The 21,567-nt window shown below is 45.1% G+C and overlaps 1 protein-coding gene across 1 annotated transcript; it reads left to right on the top strand.

Annotated features, from left to right (window-relative positions):
• Positions 1-9,321: 9,321 nt before the first annotated feature.
• lancl2 (LanC lantibiotic synthetase component C-like 2 (bacterial)) lies at positions 9,322-19,392 on the top strand. The gene is made up of 10 exons (XM_040166764.2): positions 9,322-9,631; positions 10,275-10,473; positions 13,013-13,130; positions 13,211-13,418; positions 14,103-14,250; positions 15,730-15,876; positions 15,989-16,171; positions 17,206-17,382; positions 17,741-17,813; positions 18,726-19,392. The coding sequence occupies exons 2-10, from the start codon at positions 10,309-10,311 to the stop codon at positions 18,800-18,802; spliced, it is 1,296 nt and encodes a 431-aa protein (XP_040022698.2). The 5' UTR covers positions 9,322-9,631; positions 10,275-10,308; the 3' UTR covers positions 18,803-19,392.
• Positions 19,393-21,567: the final 2,175 nt, after the last annotated feature.

The following is a 21,567-nucleotide window of genomic DNA, read 5'->3' as shown; positions in this document are numbered from 1 at the left end:
ACTTTAGGAAAAAATACCATAACATATCATGAATAAAAAAGTCATGAACCCCGGTGAAAAAATATGATCTTCTGTAGAAAATGAACATTGGCGCTTTGCTGTTGACTTGACGGCAGTGTGTGCATCATTTTCTCCACCATGTGAGCTGATTGTGTATTTCTATAAGGACCTTCTGAGGCCCTCTGGTTGTGCCTTTCTGATCCAGCACCATGGACAGCACCCGGGCAGTGGAAACACTGGGAGACAGCTGGACCGCTGACTGAAGACACAGCAGTGATTGGTCAAAAAGAACAGGACAGGAGAAGTAGGCCCAGGAAACCTGCCTGGATGCTGTTTGGCTTTTCTACACACAAACCTTCCCCAAAAGAGCTTGTCCCCAAATGTTCACCACTCATTCAGTGCTCCTCCCATTTTGGAACGCTCACATATCTTCAGTAAAAAAGGGTCCATTTGTTTCTCATCATTTCATTTGTGTACTGTTCCAGTTAACTTTTGCTCCCAAAACGGTCTTTTTTTTAATCAACATCCCTTCCCCCGGGCGGCACGGTGGCGTGGTGGTTAGCACAGCAAGAAGGTCCTGGGTTCCACTCCGCCGAGTGGCCTTTCTGTGTCTGCATGGGTTCTCTCTGGGTTCTCCAGCTTAACAGTCCAAAGACCAGTCCAGGGTGTACCCCGTCTATCACCCGAAGTTGGCTGGGATGGACTCCAGCGACCCTGTGTACAGGATAAGTGGTTTGACGATGGATGGACCCCTACTTGGTCAGCAGCCTGGACCTTCAAACTATGATCCCTTCTAGCTTTAAGGGGCTACATGTCTGTTTCCATCTGTCACATGCAGAGTGGCGTTACAAAATAAAGGTCTGTCCTTAAAAGAGGTTAGTTAGGTTTTTACATTTCGGTTTTTATTTTAGTATCTTGGTGAACACTGTACTCTGGTCTCTATACAAACTGTACTAGCAGGAAGGCCCGCGCCTCCTCATCCCCTGTTGGTAAATAATTGAGGTAAATTGCCACTGTAGCTTTCTGAGTGGTTGAGCAGCATCCTGCTCGTACCACACAAGCCAAGCCTGGTCCAGACAAGCCATTATCATACACACGCCACCAGTCTGCATCATATCATCTTCAGGATTGCAGTGCAAGCTAACAGACTGAGAGCTGTGGACTGAACAACATAACGTGACGTATCCACTCTACTGTACTCTACTGTAAGTACTGATACAAGTAAAGACAAACAAATGTTTATTTTATTCTGCAAAAACTATTTTAAAGGGTCCTATTTAACTGCCTCCGAGGCTTCCCATTTGGTTTGTGCTCTGACGTTTTGAAGCCTGCAGTTTGTCTTTTTTTCATCCGGCGAAAACATGTGAACATACTGTAACTGCTCTTTGGAGGAGCAACGGCCTGTTAACCACGTTAAGGCCGTCCTAAAGCATACTAAATAATATTAATAACTTACTAAACGAACATCAGGACTTGAAACTAGAGATTGCGAACATGAGGTCCTATGCAGGTTTATTTTGTAAATAAACTGTGCATGTAACCCATGGAAACTGGCACTAGAGGGGAGCAGCTTTAGTGTGAAGCTGTGTCACGTGACGGGAAAGCTCTGGTGCTCTCTTGTTATCTGGCAGAGACATTGTGTTGCATGAGAATCAGCAGCAGCGCTAATAGGACAAATGTTCCAGGGAGAAAACAGACAAACAGTCAGTGTTTCATCACCACTTCAATCTGTCATCTGCTCCATTTCCAGCCGCTCCCCCAGACAAATGAACCGGGACGTGGTGACTGGGGATCACAGGATGTGAACAACTCAGAAACGTCAGCGGCCTCGCTGTGAAATGCTGTTTGTTCTACTGTGGTAGCAATAGAGTGAAGCTAAATGTAGGACAATCAAGACAAAAGCAATGAAATGTAGCACATAGAGCAAACCACACGGATACGACAGTATCTCAAAGAGATTCTTCACGTGGAATTAAAGTTTGAACCATCGTCTGCGTCTGTGTCTGGGAGTGATTTATGACGCTGGTGTGGAAGGAGGAAGGAGCAGCAGGCTGATGGATGAATGTGACCTTGAAGATGATTTTGTCACTTCAGATGATCTGTGCTCTTCGTCACTACCTTCCCGTCAAACGTTTGATTTATGTCTCTCATCCCAGGGAATGACACGTGGGAAACATAAACAATAACTCTTAACTCTTGTTTTTTTCCTACATGCTCACAGGTTTTGACCAGGTTTTAAAACAAGAGCAACAACAATGAAATGACAAACGGGAAAAACCATCCAACCAATCCATCCAAAGAGGTCTTGGTGGAATGTAAAAGGTCGGGGCCAACGAGCTAAATAACTCATAGTTTGAGGTTGGACCTCTCCTGTGTATTGCAGGAAAAGCATCAAATACCTGATAATGTTTGAAAAACTCCGAAAACAAAACATTGGTGTTCAGTTGGACATGAATGTAGATGGTAAGTGCACCATAGGACCGACTGACTGACATGTGGAGGAATCGAGGACACTCTTGTAGAGATGAGAATCAATCAGACATGACAATCACACTTAAATATCCATGTGAATATGATCACCAGAAGAAGACGTTACCGGGGCGAGTGAAGCATCTGTAACATGCTGAGACAGACAACTAACTGAGTGGCGTTACATTTGAAATACTGATATATTTACCAGGGGTCCAAAAAAGGACACAGAAATGTCCATAAACGTCCCTGCTGTGTCCGTCCTTCAGGCCCAGGTCAAATCAGGAACAGTAAAAACGGTGGCACAGGTCTCGCTGTACTGGGACTCTGCATTACTCTTACGTTGTTAAGACACACAGTCCCATCAAATGTTTGGACACATTTTATCATTCAATTCCAGTCCATGAAGACCAAAGTCTGTCCAGACGTTTGACTGGGACTGTAAGAGTCATGAGAGACAAGAGACACAGGCACGCAGGTGTTGAGATGCTGAAACCGTCTCTCTTTTTATTCATTTGTGAAGATGACTTTCCACCTCACAGGTCCATCAAGAGGCGTTATGATCGCATCCTGCATGTGGACTGTGTTGCTGCCATCTAGTGGTCTCTGGAGGTAATGCGGCAGCATCACGGTCTGTACACGCGCGCACATGTACGCGGGCATGACTGTTTGTAAGTGGAGGCTGGTTGAAACTACGTCACGTCGCCTAAAGTTATATAACATATTTATATTGGATATTTATAATAGTTACGATATTGTGATGTATTGTATTGTTTTATAATATATTCATTACTAGTATGAAGCAGTTTAAGTATTTAGTCCACAACTGACTGTGAAATAAACAAAATCAAAAAAATAGAAAAGTATTTAAAAATGTACCGATATATTTCATATTGAACTAAAAGAATTATAAATACTATTAACTCTAATAATAAATATGATTATTCCTCCGTCATTGCACGTCAAATAAGGACTGGATTATAATGTTTTAATAAAATGTTATCTTAAATCTTAAAATAAAGTACTTTATTCAAGAAATATTTATTCAACAGAATTGCAGCTTGCAAGTGGAAAGTGATGTTACCCAAAGAAAACATGACGTCATATTCTTCTCATCTTCTAATTAACTTGTGTGCAAGACTTAATGTGTGTAATTGAAACCAGCCTCCTTCCTCTCTGTGTCAATAAAACCATTGGTGTTTGTTTTTCTCTCAGGATTTAGATCATATTGGGCTCCTATGTTTATTTCTCTAAGGGTAAGTCTGCCATCAACTGGATGTAGTTGATGATACATATTTTGCTTCTTTAGCAGTGATAGAAACATTCTAATTGATAATAGTGAAACTGATACTTTCCTGACAAAATGTACTAAGATCTTCCATGTAAACAATCGTCAGCTTGCATAATGTGAGTGGGTCAGTGAAAGGGAACGCTGCCTTTAAAAGTGTTATTAATCACTCCTCTTACCCACACTATTAAATGTCAACATCCTCGCCATGAAAAAGACAAATGTCCTGCTGTTCTCTTCTTTCTTCGGTCCTCCAAACCCGCCTCCTCCCACCCACCCACAGATTAAAATAGATTATTCTCCATTGATCTCCCGTCCACGTCTGCACGCTGTGAGTGATGTTGAACTGATATTCATTATTTCTCCATGGTTTTAATTTATCTATGACAGTTTAAATATCCGTACTGGAACAAAGCGTGCACACATCTTAAATAATATGTGTTTTTCAAATCAAACAATTCAGTAAAACATACAAAAAGCTGACTTTCATGACTTTCATTTTAAGAGTCAGTTTACCTGTATTTCCCCCCTTGTAGAATCCTCCATAATACTGTAATAATCAGTATTTTTGCCATCAGACTGCCAATGTGCAGGAGTGGGTGTAAGCGTGTTTCTGGGTCCGTCCACAGCTCACCTGGAACTAAAGCACCGTTGTCTAACTGCGGACCCCGTTAATAGTCGGTTGGGCCGATCACAGAGATAAATGCCTGTAAGCCAATCAATCAATTCCTCCAGATGATGCAAAAGGACGAGTCAGCAATGGCACAATGTGACTGAATTCCCACGACGTGCCAAGACTCGCTCTGCTTTGCCAAAAACCACAAATCCACATTAGACAAGCTTCTTTGTGAGACGAGTGTGTGTGTGTGTGTGTGTGTGTGTGTGTGTGTGTGTGTGTGTGTGTGTGTGTGTGTGTGTGGCAGCTTATGAATATGATTATGCAGCAGCAGCGCCGTTTGTAATTAGATGAGAGATCAAGCTGCGCTGTCTGCCGAAACTACAAATTGTGGAGTGTGACACAACGCACTTCTTGGAAGTGTTTTCCTAATTGGAAGTGTGTGTGTGTCGGCCTCTTTGTACTTAGTGCTCCTTTCAACGCAAAGTATTTACCACAAGCTTTGATTCAGCCCCTGTGATCAGATCAGCAGCAGCGATGCACTGAAATGTCTACTTCAGATCACTGGAAATGAGGGGACTGGCAGTTTATTCACAGGACTGTCAAAGATGAAAACAGAACACGAATAGTGAGGAACAGAGGAAATGGGTTAGTAAATAAAACACACTCTCTGACAGCTACAGCAATGGTAGCAGCATGGAAACATCTTAGTATAATACAGTATGACACCACTGGATTGGTACAGCTCTCTTTGCTGGTGATGATGTTCTCTCGACCATAAAGAATTACTTTATACTCTCAATTGTTATATCATAGCACACAAATTAGTGGAATTAGCCATTGCAACATTATGAAAATCATTAAAAAAACTTTTTGAGTGTATTTGTCCTGTGGTCACAATCTCAATAGAGACATTTAGCTGTTTCCAGTTGATTTCCACACCCATTCACACCCATTCACACCCATTCACATCTATTCACACCCATTCACATCCATTCACACCCATTCACACCCCGTTGACGCTCCGTACGGGTGTGATGATGGTGTGAATTGTGCTGCCAGGGACCAGTGACAAGCGTATCGACCCGCCGATCCTCTGATTGAAGGAAGACCGTGTTCTCCACTGAGCTCCAGGAGAACACAACACCTTTACACAAGCCTCCTCCTCTTCTGACCCCCCGTCCCTCCCCAGAGGATTCTGCTACAGTCCAGGATGGATGGCACTTTGTCACTGCACAGAAAAGGTGTCTGGGTTCACCGCTGAGTCAGCTAATCTCTCTTCTGCCGTGTAACGCCTCGTGTTTGGGTAGAACTGGTTGAACTTGATTCATTGAGGTTATTCCCGTTACTGAGGCACCCGAGCACTGTGTGCATGTGGATGTCATGAAGCTTGCAGGCCGAGAGCCACAGGGTGAAGGTCCTTGTGTTACTGCTTAGCGTATTTCTCTCTGATTCATGCCTGTGTGTGTGTGTGTGTGTGTGTGTGTGTGTGTGTGTGTGTGTGTATGTGTGTGTGTGTGTGTGTGTGTGTGTGTGTGTGTGCACATGAATGGCAGGATTACCCTTTCCTGAATTCAACTGTGTGCTGCACATTTGCAGGGATTTTGTATCTTGAGCTGTCGGAGTGATGATCTCCCTCCTTTTTGCCACAGATAAGGCGATGCAGAGCTTTTGGACGAGGCAGCATTTTGGAGCTTCTGGGAGTTTTTGTTGGGCTGCACTTTTGCATCAAACACACAATGCCAATTCCATTTAACTGTTTTTTATTTCGTTTTTATTCATAAAGGCATTTGTATTCAGGCATACATTGGTCTATGCATATTTCCACTGTCATTGCCAAAAATCAAACACAACTAATTCATTCAAATTAAGATAATTTATTTAAACTCTGGATCACAAAATTACAGATAAAAGCAGTCATCTAAATATATAAATACGTCTTAAATGACTGAATCTAGTAATCAGGGATCTCACACAGCAGCTAAACTGGAGTCATAAAGGGGACACAGAACTGAGCACGGGGGAGAGGTCCCCAGACCTCTCCCCCGAGTAATTCAGACACGAGTTAACAGTGTCACAATGACGACGCACTTACCAATTTAAAAGCCAAAAGCTTTTAAAGAAAAACGCCTCCAGCTGATCCAGAACGCTGCAGCTGGATTCCTCATAGGAAAGAGGAGAGAACGGAGTGCTTGGACGTCCTGCTGCCCATAGGTCAGCACGCACTCAGTCAGACTAAGAGGGCCTTTTCCTCCCATGGATGCTTCTCCCCTGATCTCCCTCCTCCTTCCCCTCTGCAGCTTCCATTGTTGGACAGTTCACTGTGTTTCAGTTTTCAGCAGGGAGACAGATAAAGCTTCTCTAGAGGACCTTGGGAGGGATTTTGCAACTGACGAAAACTCCACAGCGTGATCGCAGCTTTTACATGAGGGATTAGAGCATCACCGCTGCCCCCCTGCTTTCATCAACTACCCCCACTGGGCTCTGGATCAAGGGGATGGGGGGGTTCAGCAGTCAGGCAGTAGAGCACCCGGTTTGTATGAAATGGTGAATGCTTTTGTTCATATATTAGTACTTGCACTATGTTGTGTCACTGTCTCTGTTATGCACCAACCGCCAAGTCAGATTCCTTGTATGTGTGACATATTTTGGTAATAAATGTTCCTGATTTCGGATTAAATAAAAGTATAAGGTGCTTTTGAAGGCATTGTTGAACCGCAATAAATCGCAATGTTATTCATAATGTTATTTGCAGAATCTCTTATGGTAGAAAGCCATAAGATTAGTTGTTGTGTTCTGCATGTATTCATAGAGAATATACTGTATGTGTAAATACTGTACAACACCATCTAGAAAAAATGAGTTTCTATGAATCGGATTGACAGAGAGGTACCTGTTACTGTGAACGGAAGAGGTCCACCCTGCTGTGTGTGCGTGTGGTGTGTGTGTGTGTGTGTGTGTGTGTGTGTGTGTGGTTGTCAACGCAGGGTGACAAATCAGCCTTCGATGAAGCATAATGAGCAGTTTGAGGCTCTTTCTTTCTCTCTCATGTTGCCAGAACATCGGTCTGATCTGAAAATGCTTTTTCCGCTGGATCGGAAAACAGGAACAGCTAAATTAACATTTCTCACACTATTACTGCAGCAATCGCTCCCAGGTGTCACATACGCTGAGGTATTATATCAAGTCCACACGCTCAGCAAGAGGAAACGCTGAGGCTGCAGTTCTGACCATCGCCTTGTAAGAGCTGCCTGTTCCTATGGAAACAAGAGGCAAAGGTATTGTCATTGGAGAGGAACACAGATGACAATGCATCTCCTTTCCCTCTACGACATTGTGACATACGTTGTTATAATTGGCTCAAAGAGTCTTAAGAATTTCACTCTAAATGAGTGTAATTGTTTTACTAAAATCTTAATTTTCTGCTTGTGATGATCTCAGATAGTTGGCTTAACAAAAGAACTGGAAGCTGAACTGGAAAACCGCAAGTCGTAAACTCATAACGTCTCCAAATATGTCTTAAGATTGATGAGGTGAGTGAGGAAAGGAACAAAGTCATGACTGTAGAGGGGGAGATGGGATCAGGTGGGCCAGTGGGAGGCAGCCGATGTAATGAGGAGGAGGACAGGGGTCAGGTGGAGTCACCAGGTGATGGGGGAAGGAGACTAGAAGACTTTTTAGAGGGTTGAAGAATGAAGAAAACATTTTGAATTGAGAGAAGAAGGCTTTCAAGTGGAAAAAGAGGAGAGAAAAGATAGAGATTTATAGGAAATGCTGCTTAAATTCAACAACTGAACCGCGTTAATTGCCCAGCCAGCAGATGTTTCAAAGACGGGCTCTCCACAGTCCCCATAAACATCCTGAGGGTAAATTCAGCCTTCTGTGCATCGCCGCCTGCCGAGTTCCTACGAAGTGAATCACATACCAGCAGGCTCTCAGAAACACCACCGCACGGAGAGTTTGCGTTACGCCTTCCAGAGACCGTTGACATTGGTTTCTTTTAACAAAGAAACACAATAGGCTTTTTGCCAGTAGGGGAAGCATACGTTTAAATAGTGAAATATTGAGCTGTCTGGGTTTGGTGCATGCTGGTCATTTGTGACTCTCGCTTGGACACTTGATTGGAACGGAGCCATCGTGGGTGTTTTCAGTAACAAAAAGGCCAATAAGCCCTTTTAATCAGCTGCCTTTTTGACATGTAAATACAGTGTGTAATTGATCAAACTAATAAATATCCCCTTCTATTTTGTGTTAAAGCCATTACAATGAGCCAGCATGCCAAATAATAGGGTCCCATCCCAAATAAATGGGACAAGGCTGTAATTATTGATCACTAAAGTGAGCTACATTTCTTACCGTTTCACACTCATGGGAACACGATGCAACATTACAAATCCCTCAATACCGGCCATAAAACATATCGATGACTTTTAAATGTGACTGTTGAGAACGCGAAGGCAACGTGTTAAATGAATATCAGCCGCACACAGACAAACAGGAGGCGTTGCGCGTGTAATTTAATGCAGACAACTCACTTGTTCAGGACTTTCATCGAGCGCTAGTTCTATCTCCTGTGTTGGCGTTGCACAGAGACCAGATAAGCGACGGAGAGCCTCAGGGAAGCGTCCCGGGTCAGATGTCGCTCTGCAGATACTGTCAGGGCTTTTGGGCTTTGATCAAATGCATTATTGCAAAGCCTTTGTTGAATATTTTTATTGCGATGGACCTATAACGTGTTCCTTTGTAAAATGAAAATGCCATCCAGAGAAAGTGACAGAAAGAGAAGACAAGGGGGGGGAAGAGGGGGGTATTGCTAATGCCGCCAGCATCCCGCACCAACACCATCTGTCACCATCAGCTGCCCTGGACCGGATCTGCTGGGAACCGACTGGTGGGTTAGGGCTGAGCTCTGACGAGATGGGAGGGTGGGATGGGGGAGAGGGGGGTGGGGGGGGGGTGTGAGGGGGCTCTGTAGCACTCGGCACGCTCAGAGAGGAGCAGCGGGGGAAGCATGCTGCAGAGCCGCAGAGAGAGAGGCAGGTGATGCGGCGACACATGGCAGCCTGCGCGCTCTGACCGACTCCTCCATTGTCGCCGCGTGAGCAGGAGAGGCTGCACGCGCACCCGGATGCTGGGAGAAGGAGGCTGCCGCAAACCCCCCCTCCCCCCCAGGCCAGAGAGAGAGAGAGAGAGAGACAGACCCCGGGGAACCGCACGGACCGATGACCGGACGGCCTGACTGACCACGTTGCCTTGGGGTAAGCCCGGTTCTGCCCCACCTGTACAACTGTTCTGCACGTCCATGGAGGCATTTCATTCTCCTCACACCTGCGCGTTTGGTTCTAGTGTAGGCAGAAACAACATTACTGTTACTGTTGTTAAGTATATGTATATATACATACAAACACACTCAAGGTGACATTCCTTTATTTTTCTACCCTGAAGTGTTAAACAATAAAAGGCGATGGCTTTAGCTGTATTTTTTACATTCATTTTCACATGTGTTAGTAATTTATTAAACAAATTCTGCTTTTCTGGGTAACCTAAAAGCCCACTGGGTCTTCATAGTCTAGTTTGTTAACTACAAACAAAATCCTTTAACCTATATGCTGGTTAACGGGAAATATCCACAAATGAATATCCTCACAAACAGAAACGATTGATAAAATCCGAGGTCACATTACGGCCATTACGATATTCTATTCTCTCTGAAATATTAGTAGCTGCTATCATGGAGCGGAGAGGCTTGACTTATTGTTTCACTTACAAAACATTTATCCTCTGAACAACTTCAAACCGATCAAGACCCACTGGCACGGCCACTTTCCAGCGGAGATATTTATAAATCACGTCACTTTGTGTGGTTTATATGTGTGTGACTGTCTTATATGGCCCGCGCAGCGTGCTATTTTGTCCCTGCCGAGCCGCCGTAGCGATGGGAGACAACGTGTCCAAGCGCTTGAAGCTGGTCTCGGCCACGGAGGCAGAGATGGAGGAGCGATCTTTTCCAAACCCCTACCCCGACTGGGACCCGGGCGCGCGCACGTCCGGCTCGGGCGAGGAGGACGACCACCGGGAACCATTCGATGCGGAAGGAAAGGTGCGTTTAGTCAATAACACGTTCACTGACGTGCTAATAGAAACTAGGGTTAGCCCGAGTTAGCCCGCACGTTCTTGCACTGTCGTAGTTAACGTCGGTTATCGCGGGACTTGCGACTTGTGATAAGCGCGTAAACCGAGCCAACGTCCTCAATGTGTCCACAACGTCCATGTGGACACATTGAGGACAGTTCTTCAGACCCAACCGGCTCACGGCGCGCACATTGCTGTCGCTGGTTGAGGTTGGTGTGGGTTTAACAAAAGGTCCTCCGCGTCAAATTAACTTAAACCAAGTACAACATGGTCACGCGCGCTGCCTCCACGTCCAGTGGACGCGCAGAATTTCACTGTAGTGAAACGTTATTCTCTTTGCTAAGATATTTATATTTCTACACATGTAATGTATTATATAGGTCCCGCATGATATATATATATGTATAATATGAGACATATTTGGATTCTTACTCCAGAAACAAAACTGCTCAAACAACTATAGTTGCTATGATGACGCTAGAGGGGGCGTGTCCCTTCAGGTGCACGTGGGCCAAAGCCAAAGAAGTCCAGCAACTATTTCCTCTCTGGAGGACTGTGGGCTGGCATTTATTGGCCGTGGACACGTCTTTTTTTTGTCACGGAAATGTCTCTGCTGTAAATGTCCCATTATCTAAATGAACTTGTCTCTTGATGAGTGGATTGGCCCAGATGTGGTTGAATCTGAACCCCGGGCCGAGCTGGGTGGAAAGGATCACACTGACCAAAAGGGAGATCATTCCATTTCAGAACAATCAATAAAAATGTATAAGGAGAGAAAAATACAAATTGGATGGAGACAGTAAACCTCTTATCTGGCAGGTAAGATGGCGACTCTGGGGCAACCTGCCTTGAACTGGCAGCAGCAAAGATTGTCCAGAGCGGAGGTACCTGTTCTCTAAGCGGCCCCTGTGATCTCATCAGGCCAGTGCACCGGAGACAAATGGACTCCAGCAAATGGCTTCTGCGTTCATTTTGTGCACTGCTGAACTCCCAATTGGTGTTTGATTGAAGAGGTAGTGAGAAGTCTCTGTGGCTCCCGAGATCCTCCTCTACACGCTTCCCTGTGTGGGCTGAATGTGAATGGAGAGAATGAATTCACTCTATTCACAGTCAAACCCTTTTGTAGTGTGGTCTGACCCAGCCGGTTAAATCTGATGAATGAATATGGTTAATCAAAGAGTAATTAGAGTCTTGAGCCTTGTGGAGAATAACCCAATTTACATAGTGGGTTTCCTGAGATGAATCCCAATGACCTGGCTGATGTCTGTAAAACATGACAACAGCAGGACACATCACTGGTGTTTTATGCTGCTGCTCTCAAAGCGAACGGTCTTTGTTGCTCATTAGAGAAGCCATTAGTGACAGTGTGGGGCCAGCTGTGGAGGCCAGAGGTGGAGTATGTGCAGGTGACATCTGGCATCTTTGCTTGGGACTCCAGCTGCTCCACATGTTGCCGGAGGAAAGGCACATGCTATCGGATAGACTAAATCATATCTGATTTTTGATGCTGGCATTGTGCCATGGTTCATGTTAACGTCACCAGGGCTGACACTGATTCACAAGGTCCTAGTTGGATTTGTTTGCTGATGAAATTCAATATTCTAGCCATAATAGGGCAAATAGTCCAAAGAACCGTGGCTGTGTTTCACTTGTTTTATACAGATAGAAATAAGCTCTAACCAAATGATAAAGGTGTAAACCCAGGAGATACACTGCCATGTTCATGAATATTTGTTCACTGAAGACAAAAAATCAATGAACTCGCAAATACATTAAAACGTGGTGACTTACCCAGCTAGCAGGCTAAGTAATGGAGAGGTACTGCTAAGATTAGAACCAACATTGTGGACTGTTTGTTACAAATTTGCCTTTAGTGATGTGATGTGCTTTAATAGAGATTTGAATTCTTATAGAAAGAGAGAGAGGACTATCTAAGGGCTGGTCCAGGCTAACCTGAGACAGCCCTTACTATAAGCGATATCAAAGAGGAAAGCTTTCAAAGAGCTGACCGAATTGTCCCCCCGGAGTAAAAGTGGAAGCTGGTTCCACAAAAGAGGAGCTTGATGACTGAAGGCTCTGGCCCCCAGCCTACTTTTTAAAACCATAGGAACAACAAGTAACCCAGCATCTGTGGAGCGCAGCTGCATTGTAGGGCAATAAGGTGTTACAAGCTCTTTAAGATACAACGGTGCCTCACCAGCAAGTTCCTTGTAGGTGAGGAGAAGTACCTTAAAATCTATTCTTGATTTAACAGGGAGCCAGTGCAGAGAAGTTAATACAGGAGTGATATGATCCCTTTTCTTAGTTCTTGTTAATACACAAATCAAATCTACTCCGATTTAATGATGAAACACACGGCCACACAGAGCGGCAAAGGCTTGTTGACCTGATATGGGGCTGTAGCTTCTAGGAGTGCACATGGCGATTGTTGGAACGGTGGAGGGTCCTTGTCGCCGTTGATGAGTTCTAGTCGCTGGCGTTTGACGTTGTGCTTGCTACCTCTCCAGGTGAGTGCATCATTCCAGAAGAAGGTGCAGAATAAGATCAAAGATCTCCTCCAGCAGATGGAGGAGGGCCTGAAGACCGCCGACCCACATGACTTCTCCACCTACACCGGCTGGACAGGTCTGTTGTGAGCACTATGCCGCCTGCACCTGTTCCACGCGGCAGGTTTTCTGATATCTGGCACGCCGTCCGCACCACAGGCATTGCCCTGCTGTACCTCCAGCTGCACCGGCTGACCCATGAGGCCGCCGACCTGCAGAGGGCCCTGGACTACGTGAAGCGGACCATGAGGATCCTGAACGGACGCAAGGTGACGTTCCTCTGCGGCGACGCGGGGCCGCTGGCGGTGGGCGCCGTGGTTCACCACAAACTGAACAACACCGCCGACAGCCAGGACTGCCTGTCCAGGTGGGTGGTCGTTCAGCACGGGGACCTCCTCTGTGGGCCACGCCCCCTTCTTAGTAACGTCTGAGGAGCACCCAGGAAGCTACTTACCGTTCTGCCCATTTAGAAGTGTCTTAAAGCTTGCATTGTCTCAGCTGACCACCAGGGGGCGACTCCTGATTGAATGACTCTACTTCTCTCATGATTTATTGAGTTTAAGGTAAAGTCATCTTCGATACAGCAGGACGTTTCTTTTAGAAAACATGGCGACAGTCTTTGTCCAAGACGTTACCGGTCAGCCCGCTGAGAGGATCAATGGGGCTTCAGAACGTGCTGAATGCAGTAGTGTTCTCCTCATCTGTTTTTGACCCAGGCAGATTTGGTTTAATCCAAGGATGTTGGTTAGCCGAGCCCTTTCCCTGCCTGGTTTTAGGTAAAGACCGGTTCATCTTTACAACCCCTGGTGACTCCTGGTACTTGTGTATTATTTTCAAACTTCAAATTAATTACAACGCAATGAAAATAAGCCAATCATCATGACAATAGGTGCAACATTGAATATCTCCAAACTTAATTCATAAATCCCCTGTGGCCGAGTTCATAAAACACTGCGCTGCAGATCATTGGAAACGTGTGTCTCTGCGTCATTATCTCTTTGTGTGTGTGTGTGTGTGTGTGTGTGTGTGTGTTTGTGTGCGCGCACGTCAGGCTGCTCCAGCTGCAGCGGGCCGTGCTGAGTCCGGACTCCGACATGCCCGATGAGCTGCTGTACGGCCGCGCCGGCTACCTCTACGCTCTGCTCTACGTCAACCAACAGATGGGGGCCGACGCGGTGGAGCAGGACGTCATCACCAAGGTCGGCACCTGAGTTAAACGCGTTCCTTCCGTCAACTGCAACTATTCAACCGTCCTTATCGTAAAGCACAAGCGTGTTGCCCCGGATCTCTGTTACGGTGCGTTGTGTCTGCTCAGCACTACGGGGATCTGCTAAGCGTGTCTGTGGCCGATCAGACTTACGTTGTCCATTGAAGCATCCTCAGCAGTAGGGGTCGGACGTGGTTATGAAACAAAGTCTCATTGCGTTGTGTCAGTACGGAGGGCTGCTGGATGTTATTAAAACAGCGTAATAAACCATGTATTTCATTGATGAGAATATTCTGTAAACTCAGCAGATGGAGGCTCATTGTTTGAGGCTTGCATCTCTCGCTCTCTCTCTAACTCTATATATACACACACACACACACTCTTATTACATGTTTTATTTAGAAAATAAAGCTTGAGCAGAGGAGGATCAGATGGGGAACTTGAGCTGTCACAACTAGTGAACCACAGGGTTTCCTCTCCGTTCTACAGGCTCCAGTTCAGAGACGGACCGATTTGTTCCCACATTTGACTTGTTTCCACCTTTGGATGTTTTGTTCTAGTCAACAAAAGCATTCCCCAGTTTCTCTACTGGAATTTCTTTGTCACTTATTGGCCAAAATATGTGCGATACCTCTAGTTTACATCCTCTTCAGAGACTTCACAAGCAGACGTGTCTCCTTTGAGACGTAAGTGTTCTTTTCATGCTTGTCAGTTTATTTACAGTCTGATTAGTCAGATCGAGGGAGGTGATCACTGTCTATTGGCTGGGCTGTAATGTTGGGACACGCCAAGACAATGTTTGAGTTTCTGCTCGTGGTGGACGAGGACCAGAGTATAGTGGACACACACACACACACTGGATAATAATCTCTCAACACTCTATATATTATTTATTTAAGCGCACACACACACACACACACATTTGCTGCTGAAAATAGCAGGGCCATCTGTCCCCTTTTGCCTGACGCACACACACACACACACACACACACGCACACACGCGCAGTGTGACAGACGGGATGAGTAGGCAGCAGCTCACATGACTTATGATGATGAAGGGACATGAATGTGAAGCTTTAGAGCTCCAGTTTCCCTGCAGCATCAACACACACACACACACACACACACACACACACACAGCAGCGCTCTGCTTTACCAAACAGTGGCTGTTTGGAGATGTTCTTTTAACAGTTTAACTGTGAGTCGACATATTTCATTCTTCTGCATTTAGCATCTAGTTTGTTTTGGCAAAGTTAGCTGGCAGCTCGTCCTTCAACCGACCAGTTTTCCTAAACATCTGTCACTGTCCCGTTGAAGGGTTTGGAGTTGATGCCAAAGCTCCTCCTGTTTTTAAATCCCAGTCTTTGTGGACTGTAAACTGCATTCTGGGCAGCGGCGACCGCTTTAACTGGGACCCCGTAGATGAAAGTCGTCTGCACTGAGAGACCTTTCCCTCCCCGTCTCTCCCCAGGTGGCGACGGCCATTGTGGAATCGGGGAAGAACCTGTCAGTGGAGCAGAAGAAGACGGACCGCTGCCCCCTGCTGTACGAATGGCACAAGAAGCAGTACATCGGCGCCGCCCACGGCCTGGCCGGCATCTTCTGCACGCTCATGCAGGCAAGGGGTTTACGTTAGCTCCAGGGACTAGCGCCTGGGCTAGCTCCTGTCATCCCTGTGTGAATGGATGTGAACGGGTGGCATGGACTCTGATTAGCATCTGTCCTTCCAGCCGGGAGCGCAGGTCCCCGCGGCCGTCCTGTCGGAGCTGGTCCGTCCCAGCATCGACTACGTCCGGCACAAGAGGTTTCGCTCGGGGAACTTCCCGTCCTCGCTGAGCAACGAGAGCGACCGCCTGGTCCACTGGTGCCACGGAGCGCCCGGCATCGTGCACATGCTCATCATGGCGTACAGGGTGAGTGTGGCTGCCTCCAGGAATCACGCCGCACCTTCTATTGCCGAAGGGTCCGTTCGCCTCTTTGCTATCACCTTCACATGAGTAAATATTAGGGCTGTCAATACATTAAAACAACTTATTAAGCGCACATGTTGAAATTCATTGATCTCTATTAATGGCGATTAATTAATGCTGTTGTTTTTATTTTTCTCCTAAAGACTAAATCTTTCAAGTAATGAGTAATCACTTTAGAACCTGTGTATTTTAGACACTGTTGTTTAATTGTTGATGGAAGTAGCCTAGCAGCTATCTTAGCATAGCAGTTAGCTTAGCATAGCGGTACTCTAAGTGGTCCGTTTGCTACTCACACTCCTTCTTTTTGACACTGTATGTCGCGGCTGTTTGTTTTACTTGTGCAAAAAGCTCTCTCCATCTTGCTGTAACAGGCGTTTCGTTTCCGGGGTCAACTAAACGTTAACTACATTAAAATATCTTGTTGCATTATTCTCGGCCACATTAATCGCATAGATTAACGTGTTTATGTTGACAGACCTAGTAAATACATTGATGAGAACAAGTTGTACTAATAATAAGATGTAACCAGCATATATATGCTGGTTACATCTTATTATTAGTATAGTATATATATATATATATATATATATATATATATACACATATACATATATATATATACACATATACATATACACATATACATATATATATGTATATGTGTATATATATATATATATATATATATATATACGTATATATGTATATATATGGCATAATTAATATTTATGGCTTGCTTCTGCATTTGTCTTTTTTTAATCAAACACGCATTTAATCTTGTTAATGGTCGAGCTGTATTTAGTGTGAATGCAGCAGTGGAACCGGTGCAGTAAGTTCTCGGCCTTGTGCGCTGCAGAGGGTGATATTGTGACAGACACCGTGGGGATTGAACTTTTGCTATTTCTGCAGGCAGTGTGTGTTATGATCCACTCCTCCTCCCAGAGTGTGACCAATGGTTTGGCTCCATGTGCCTCCAGGTGTTCAAAGAGGAGAAGTACCTGAAGGAGGCGGCAGACTGCGCGGAGGTCATCTGGCAGCGGGGCCTGCTGAGAAAAGGCTACGGCATCTGCCACGGCACCGCCGGCAACGGCTACGCCTTCCTGTCGCTGTACAAGCTCACCCAGGACAAGAAGTACCTGTACCGCGCCTGCAAGGTAGGTGCCCTGCACCTGGACAGCCGCCCGCTCCGGCAGGACGTCCTGCAGGGAAGTCACTGAGTCAGCGGCGGTTTGGTTGAGCTACATGGTAATGGCCCAACAGTGGTTCTACAACGTTATATTTCCTCGCTGTCTGTAGGGACCCAGCAGCCTTCACACAAATGAAAGCTCCAATGTTATTATATTGTGTAACAGCACTGCATTATCAGGCATTACCAACCACCGGGCCTCATGGACCGTCGATTGCTACGAGCAGCGTCCCAACATCCCAACAGGGAAGCTGCTCGGCTGACGGAGCGCGTTGTTGGTGGATGACATTGAGTAATAACTGTAACGTGTATAAACCTCCCTGCAGTTCGCCGAGTGGTGCTTGGCCTACGGGACGCACGGCTGCCGCATCCCGGACAGACCCTACTCTCTGTTTGAAGGTACCGACTGCTCATCAGCACCCAACTTCTCCATCTCTCCCATTCAAACGGGACATTCTTCTTCCCCTTGAAGAGAGGATGTCAGTAGCCGACCACACACAGTGCGTGCTGCTTGCCGTTGTTCCACCAATTACTTATATATATATATATATATATATATTTCAAACCTCCGATGGTCCACTTATGCAGGTACAGAATACTACTAGTCTACCTAGGCAATCAGGAGTAAAGCCCAAATCAGAAAAATGAAAAATAGAATTATCTCAAATTTAATAATTAGGAAATAAGTATTTTTATGGATTCAAACAAATCTTGTCTTAAGTAGCCGGAGGTAATGTAGCCTGCTTAGAGGTATTGTGCTACAATAATTTACCTTCCCTTAGTACTAATTTTCACACATCATAGAACAGAACCCTGCATGTTTGACTGAATAATAATGGATAATTATATATATATATATATATATATAATGGATAATATAATAATATATAAGAATAATAATGGATAATTATATATATATATATATATCAATTATATATATATATATATATATATAAATAATGGATAATATATATATATATATATATATATATATATAATCCATTATTTATATATATAATATATATATATATAAATAAATAATATATATATATATATATATATAAATAATGGATTATATATATTATTATTTATTTATATATATATTATATTATTTATATATATTCTTTATATTATATATAATCCATTATTTATTTATATATATATATATTATATATATATAGAAAATATATATATATATAAATAAATAATGGATTATATATATATATATATATATATATATTAAATATAATTGCCTCCATGAGAGAGCTCCAGTTGAAAGAGGGACGGTAATGGACGCGTTTCTCCTTTCAGGGATGGCAGGAGCCATCTACTACCTGTCAGAGCTTTCACACCCCGAAGCCTCCTGCTTCCCCGCCTTTGAACTTTGACCCGGCAGCTGATGGGAGGTCGTGGAAAGGTTACGCTGGTGGTGCAGCTTTCAGCCTTGAAACAACAACTGAGGAGATTGAAGTCAGTCACTTCGTCTGGTAAATAAATGTTCTGCTTTATGAAATGAAACCCAAAAGAAGGATGGGAGACGTCTGTCGGACATGAACGTCGACTGGTCCAGTGAAAATAAAAGCAGAAGCTGCACTCAAGGGGATAATGTTGAGCTTCCTGAGGATTGGACACTTCCAGCCTGTGACACTCCTCTGGGGGGGGGACAAGGACAGAGAAGACCACAGAGCCCCTCATAGCAGCCAGGAGGTGTGAGACGTGTACGTTGCCTCTGCATGCTCACTGTGATCTGCTCGTGGTGCCTCATCTCCTGTGATTCCATCTTTGTGTGTGTGTGTGTAAAAAATAGTTGGAAGGACACATATGTTATGTAAAAACCTGTACGCGAGCTACTGAATGTATCCCTGTGCTGCTTTTCGCTTTTTCAGAATTGTGAAAATTGTGTCTCCTGTCTAATATTTGTAAATAGTAAATTTACTTCAAATATATACAAAATGTAATAAAACTATTAAGGGGAAAAGTAAAGTGAAGTGATCATTTCAAAATAACGTTTTTATATATTATAGTGCAATTCATTGGGTGGCGTGGTGGTTAGCACTGTCGCCTCACAGCAAGGAGGTCCTGGGTTCGACTCCGCTCAGTGGCCTTTCTGTGTGGAGTCTGCGTGGGTTCTCTCCGGGTTCTCCGGCTTCCTCCCACAGACCAAAGACATGCTCTGGGGATCAGGTTGATTGGGGACTCTAAATTGCCCGTAGGTGTGAGTGTGACTGGTTGTGTGTGCGATTGGCTGGCGACCAATCCAAGGTGAACCCTGTCTCCTGCCCGAAGTTGGCTGGGATGGACTCCAGCCCCCCACGACCCTGTGTGCAGGATAAGCAGTTTGATGATGGATGGATGGATAATGCAATTCAAAGCAAAGGTACGGGAGCAGAGCAGCCCTCCGCAGTGGGGGAAGGACAGCAGCTCCCCCTGCTGGCGACGTCCTGCGACTGGACGAGGCCTGAACCCAGTGAGCGCAGGAAGGAGGGCGACCTCGTTGGGTTCCACCACTGCGTGACGTCAGGCCTCTGCTGGGTGACTGCAGCACGAGCCCCCCCCCCACACACAGAGGGCGGTGGGCGAATCAGCGGGTCAGTGTGCGTCAGGAGGAACTGGTAACGTGGAGAAGTGATGAAGAGCATCTCACACACGTGTTTCTGCACATTATTTGTTTACACACATCACGCTCATAGAATAGTTTGACTCTCTTGGGAGACCCCCCCCATGTAGGCTGGCACTGCGCCCACAGTCATTGTGTGTGCGCAACATGATGGAACAAACAAAAGTCCAACAGACATGATGCAAATCGAGAATAAAAGCAAATTAAACCATCAGCTCAGTTTGGGAAGAAGGTGGAGAAAGTAGAGAGCTGAAAATAGAGCAGAAGTTGTTTCAATTCGACGGCAAAGATGGAGGTGTGTGTGCGCGCGTGCGTCTCTCTATTTGTCAATCAGAGCTGCTCTTTATCAGCCTTGCAGCCCCCCTCAGACGGCTGAAGTTCCAACCGTGAAGCTTCATGGTCATCAATGCACAGCTAATATGAAGTTACACATCAGTATCGCCCTGTAGAGCCACTGCTGCTCTTATTTTGGCGGGGAATAACATTTTATTACAAAGGACGTGTGTGCCCTGTGTGACCAATCGGGTTGTCCTGCCAGTTCAGAGGCGGAGCCACCGAGCTGCGGCCTCTGGTCCTCCTGCTGATGATGCTGTGGGACGTTGCCTCGGAGTCCTAGAACCACGTGGACATTAATCCCGTCCTCTGGTCTCTGGGGTCCGCGCTGACTCGTCATAATGGAGATACCTTCTGCCCTCTGAAGTACGGTCACGTGACCCAGTGCTCCCTGGCTACCAGCGCCATGGCGGCGGTCGTACGCTGGTAAAAATGATCAACACGACAAATGTGTAATTGAGAAGTAACATTTCTACCAACACTGCATGTATTTGACCCTCATTGTTGTCTAGCGCATGAAAGCAGAACTATTTATAAATCCGCTCTGCGTCGAACTAAAACATGCGCTTTATATTATTACTCAGTGAAAGACTAATATTCATCATTTTGCAGTCACAAAGAAACGATGAGAACACTTCTGTAGGGAAACTGTTTCTTTATTCACACCGTTTTCTACACCAGCTATGTTAAAAGTAACATACGTGTCAATCCTCTAGTTCCTATGTGGATCTCATTCATAATCATCTGTACACACTAGAAAAAAAGATCAGAATATGTTCAGAAATCCAAGAGGCTCGAGTGAAGATGGCCCAGCGGCTTGAGGCTTCTTTTCTTCCTCCTCCGGACTCTTCTTTTTGTCATTAAACTAAGAACACGTTGAACAAGGCGTTTGTAGCGGAGACGAAGGGACATTTGTAAAGCGCTTTGCCTGCACACAACAGGACAACAGCACACTGCTCGGGGAAGCAAACATCTGACCAATGAAAACAACCCGGATTCTCTTACGCATCTTTTTTTAAGCATTTCATAGAAACAAAGAGAAAGAGAAATAGCAAAGTCGGCGTACACAAAGCGAGAATATATATACACACAGTGAGGTACAACACATTGGTCTTTGAAAGGAGGTATTTCCTCTTGGATTAAGTGACCTTTTCAAAATGTAAATGATGCTTTATTCGACGATACGTCTACGGAGCCGTTAAT

The sequence above is a fragment of the Gasterosteus aculeatus genome, chromosome 21 (genome assembly GCF_964276395.1).
Source record: "Gasterosteus aculeatus chromosome 21, fGasAcu3.hap1.1, whole genome shotgun sequence".
Taxonomy (NCBI): Eukaryota; Metazoa; Chordata; class Actinopteri; order Perciformes; family Gasterosteidae; genus Gasterosteus; species Gasterosteus aculeatus.
This window is presented reverse-complemented; position numbering and strand designations above follow the sequence as displayed.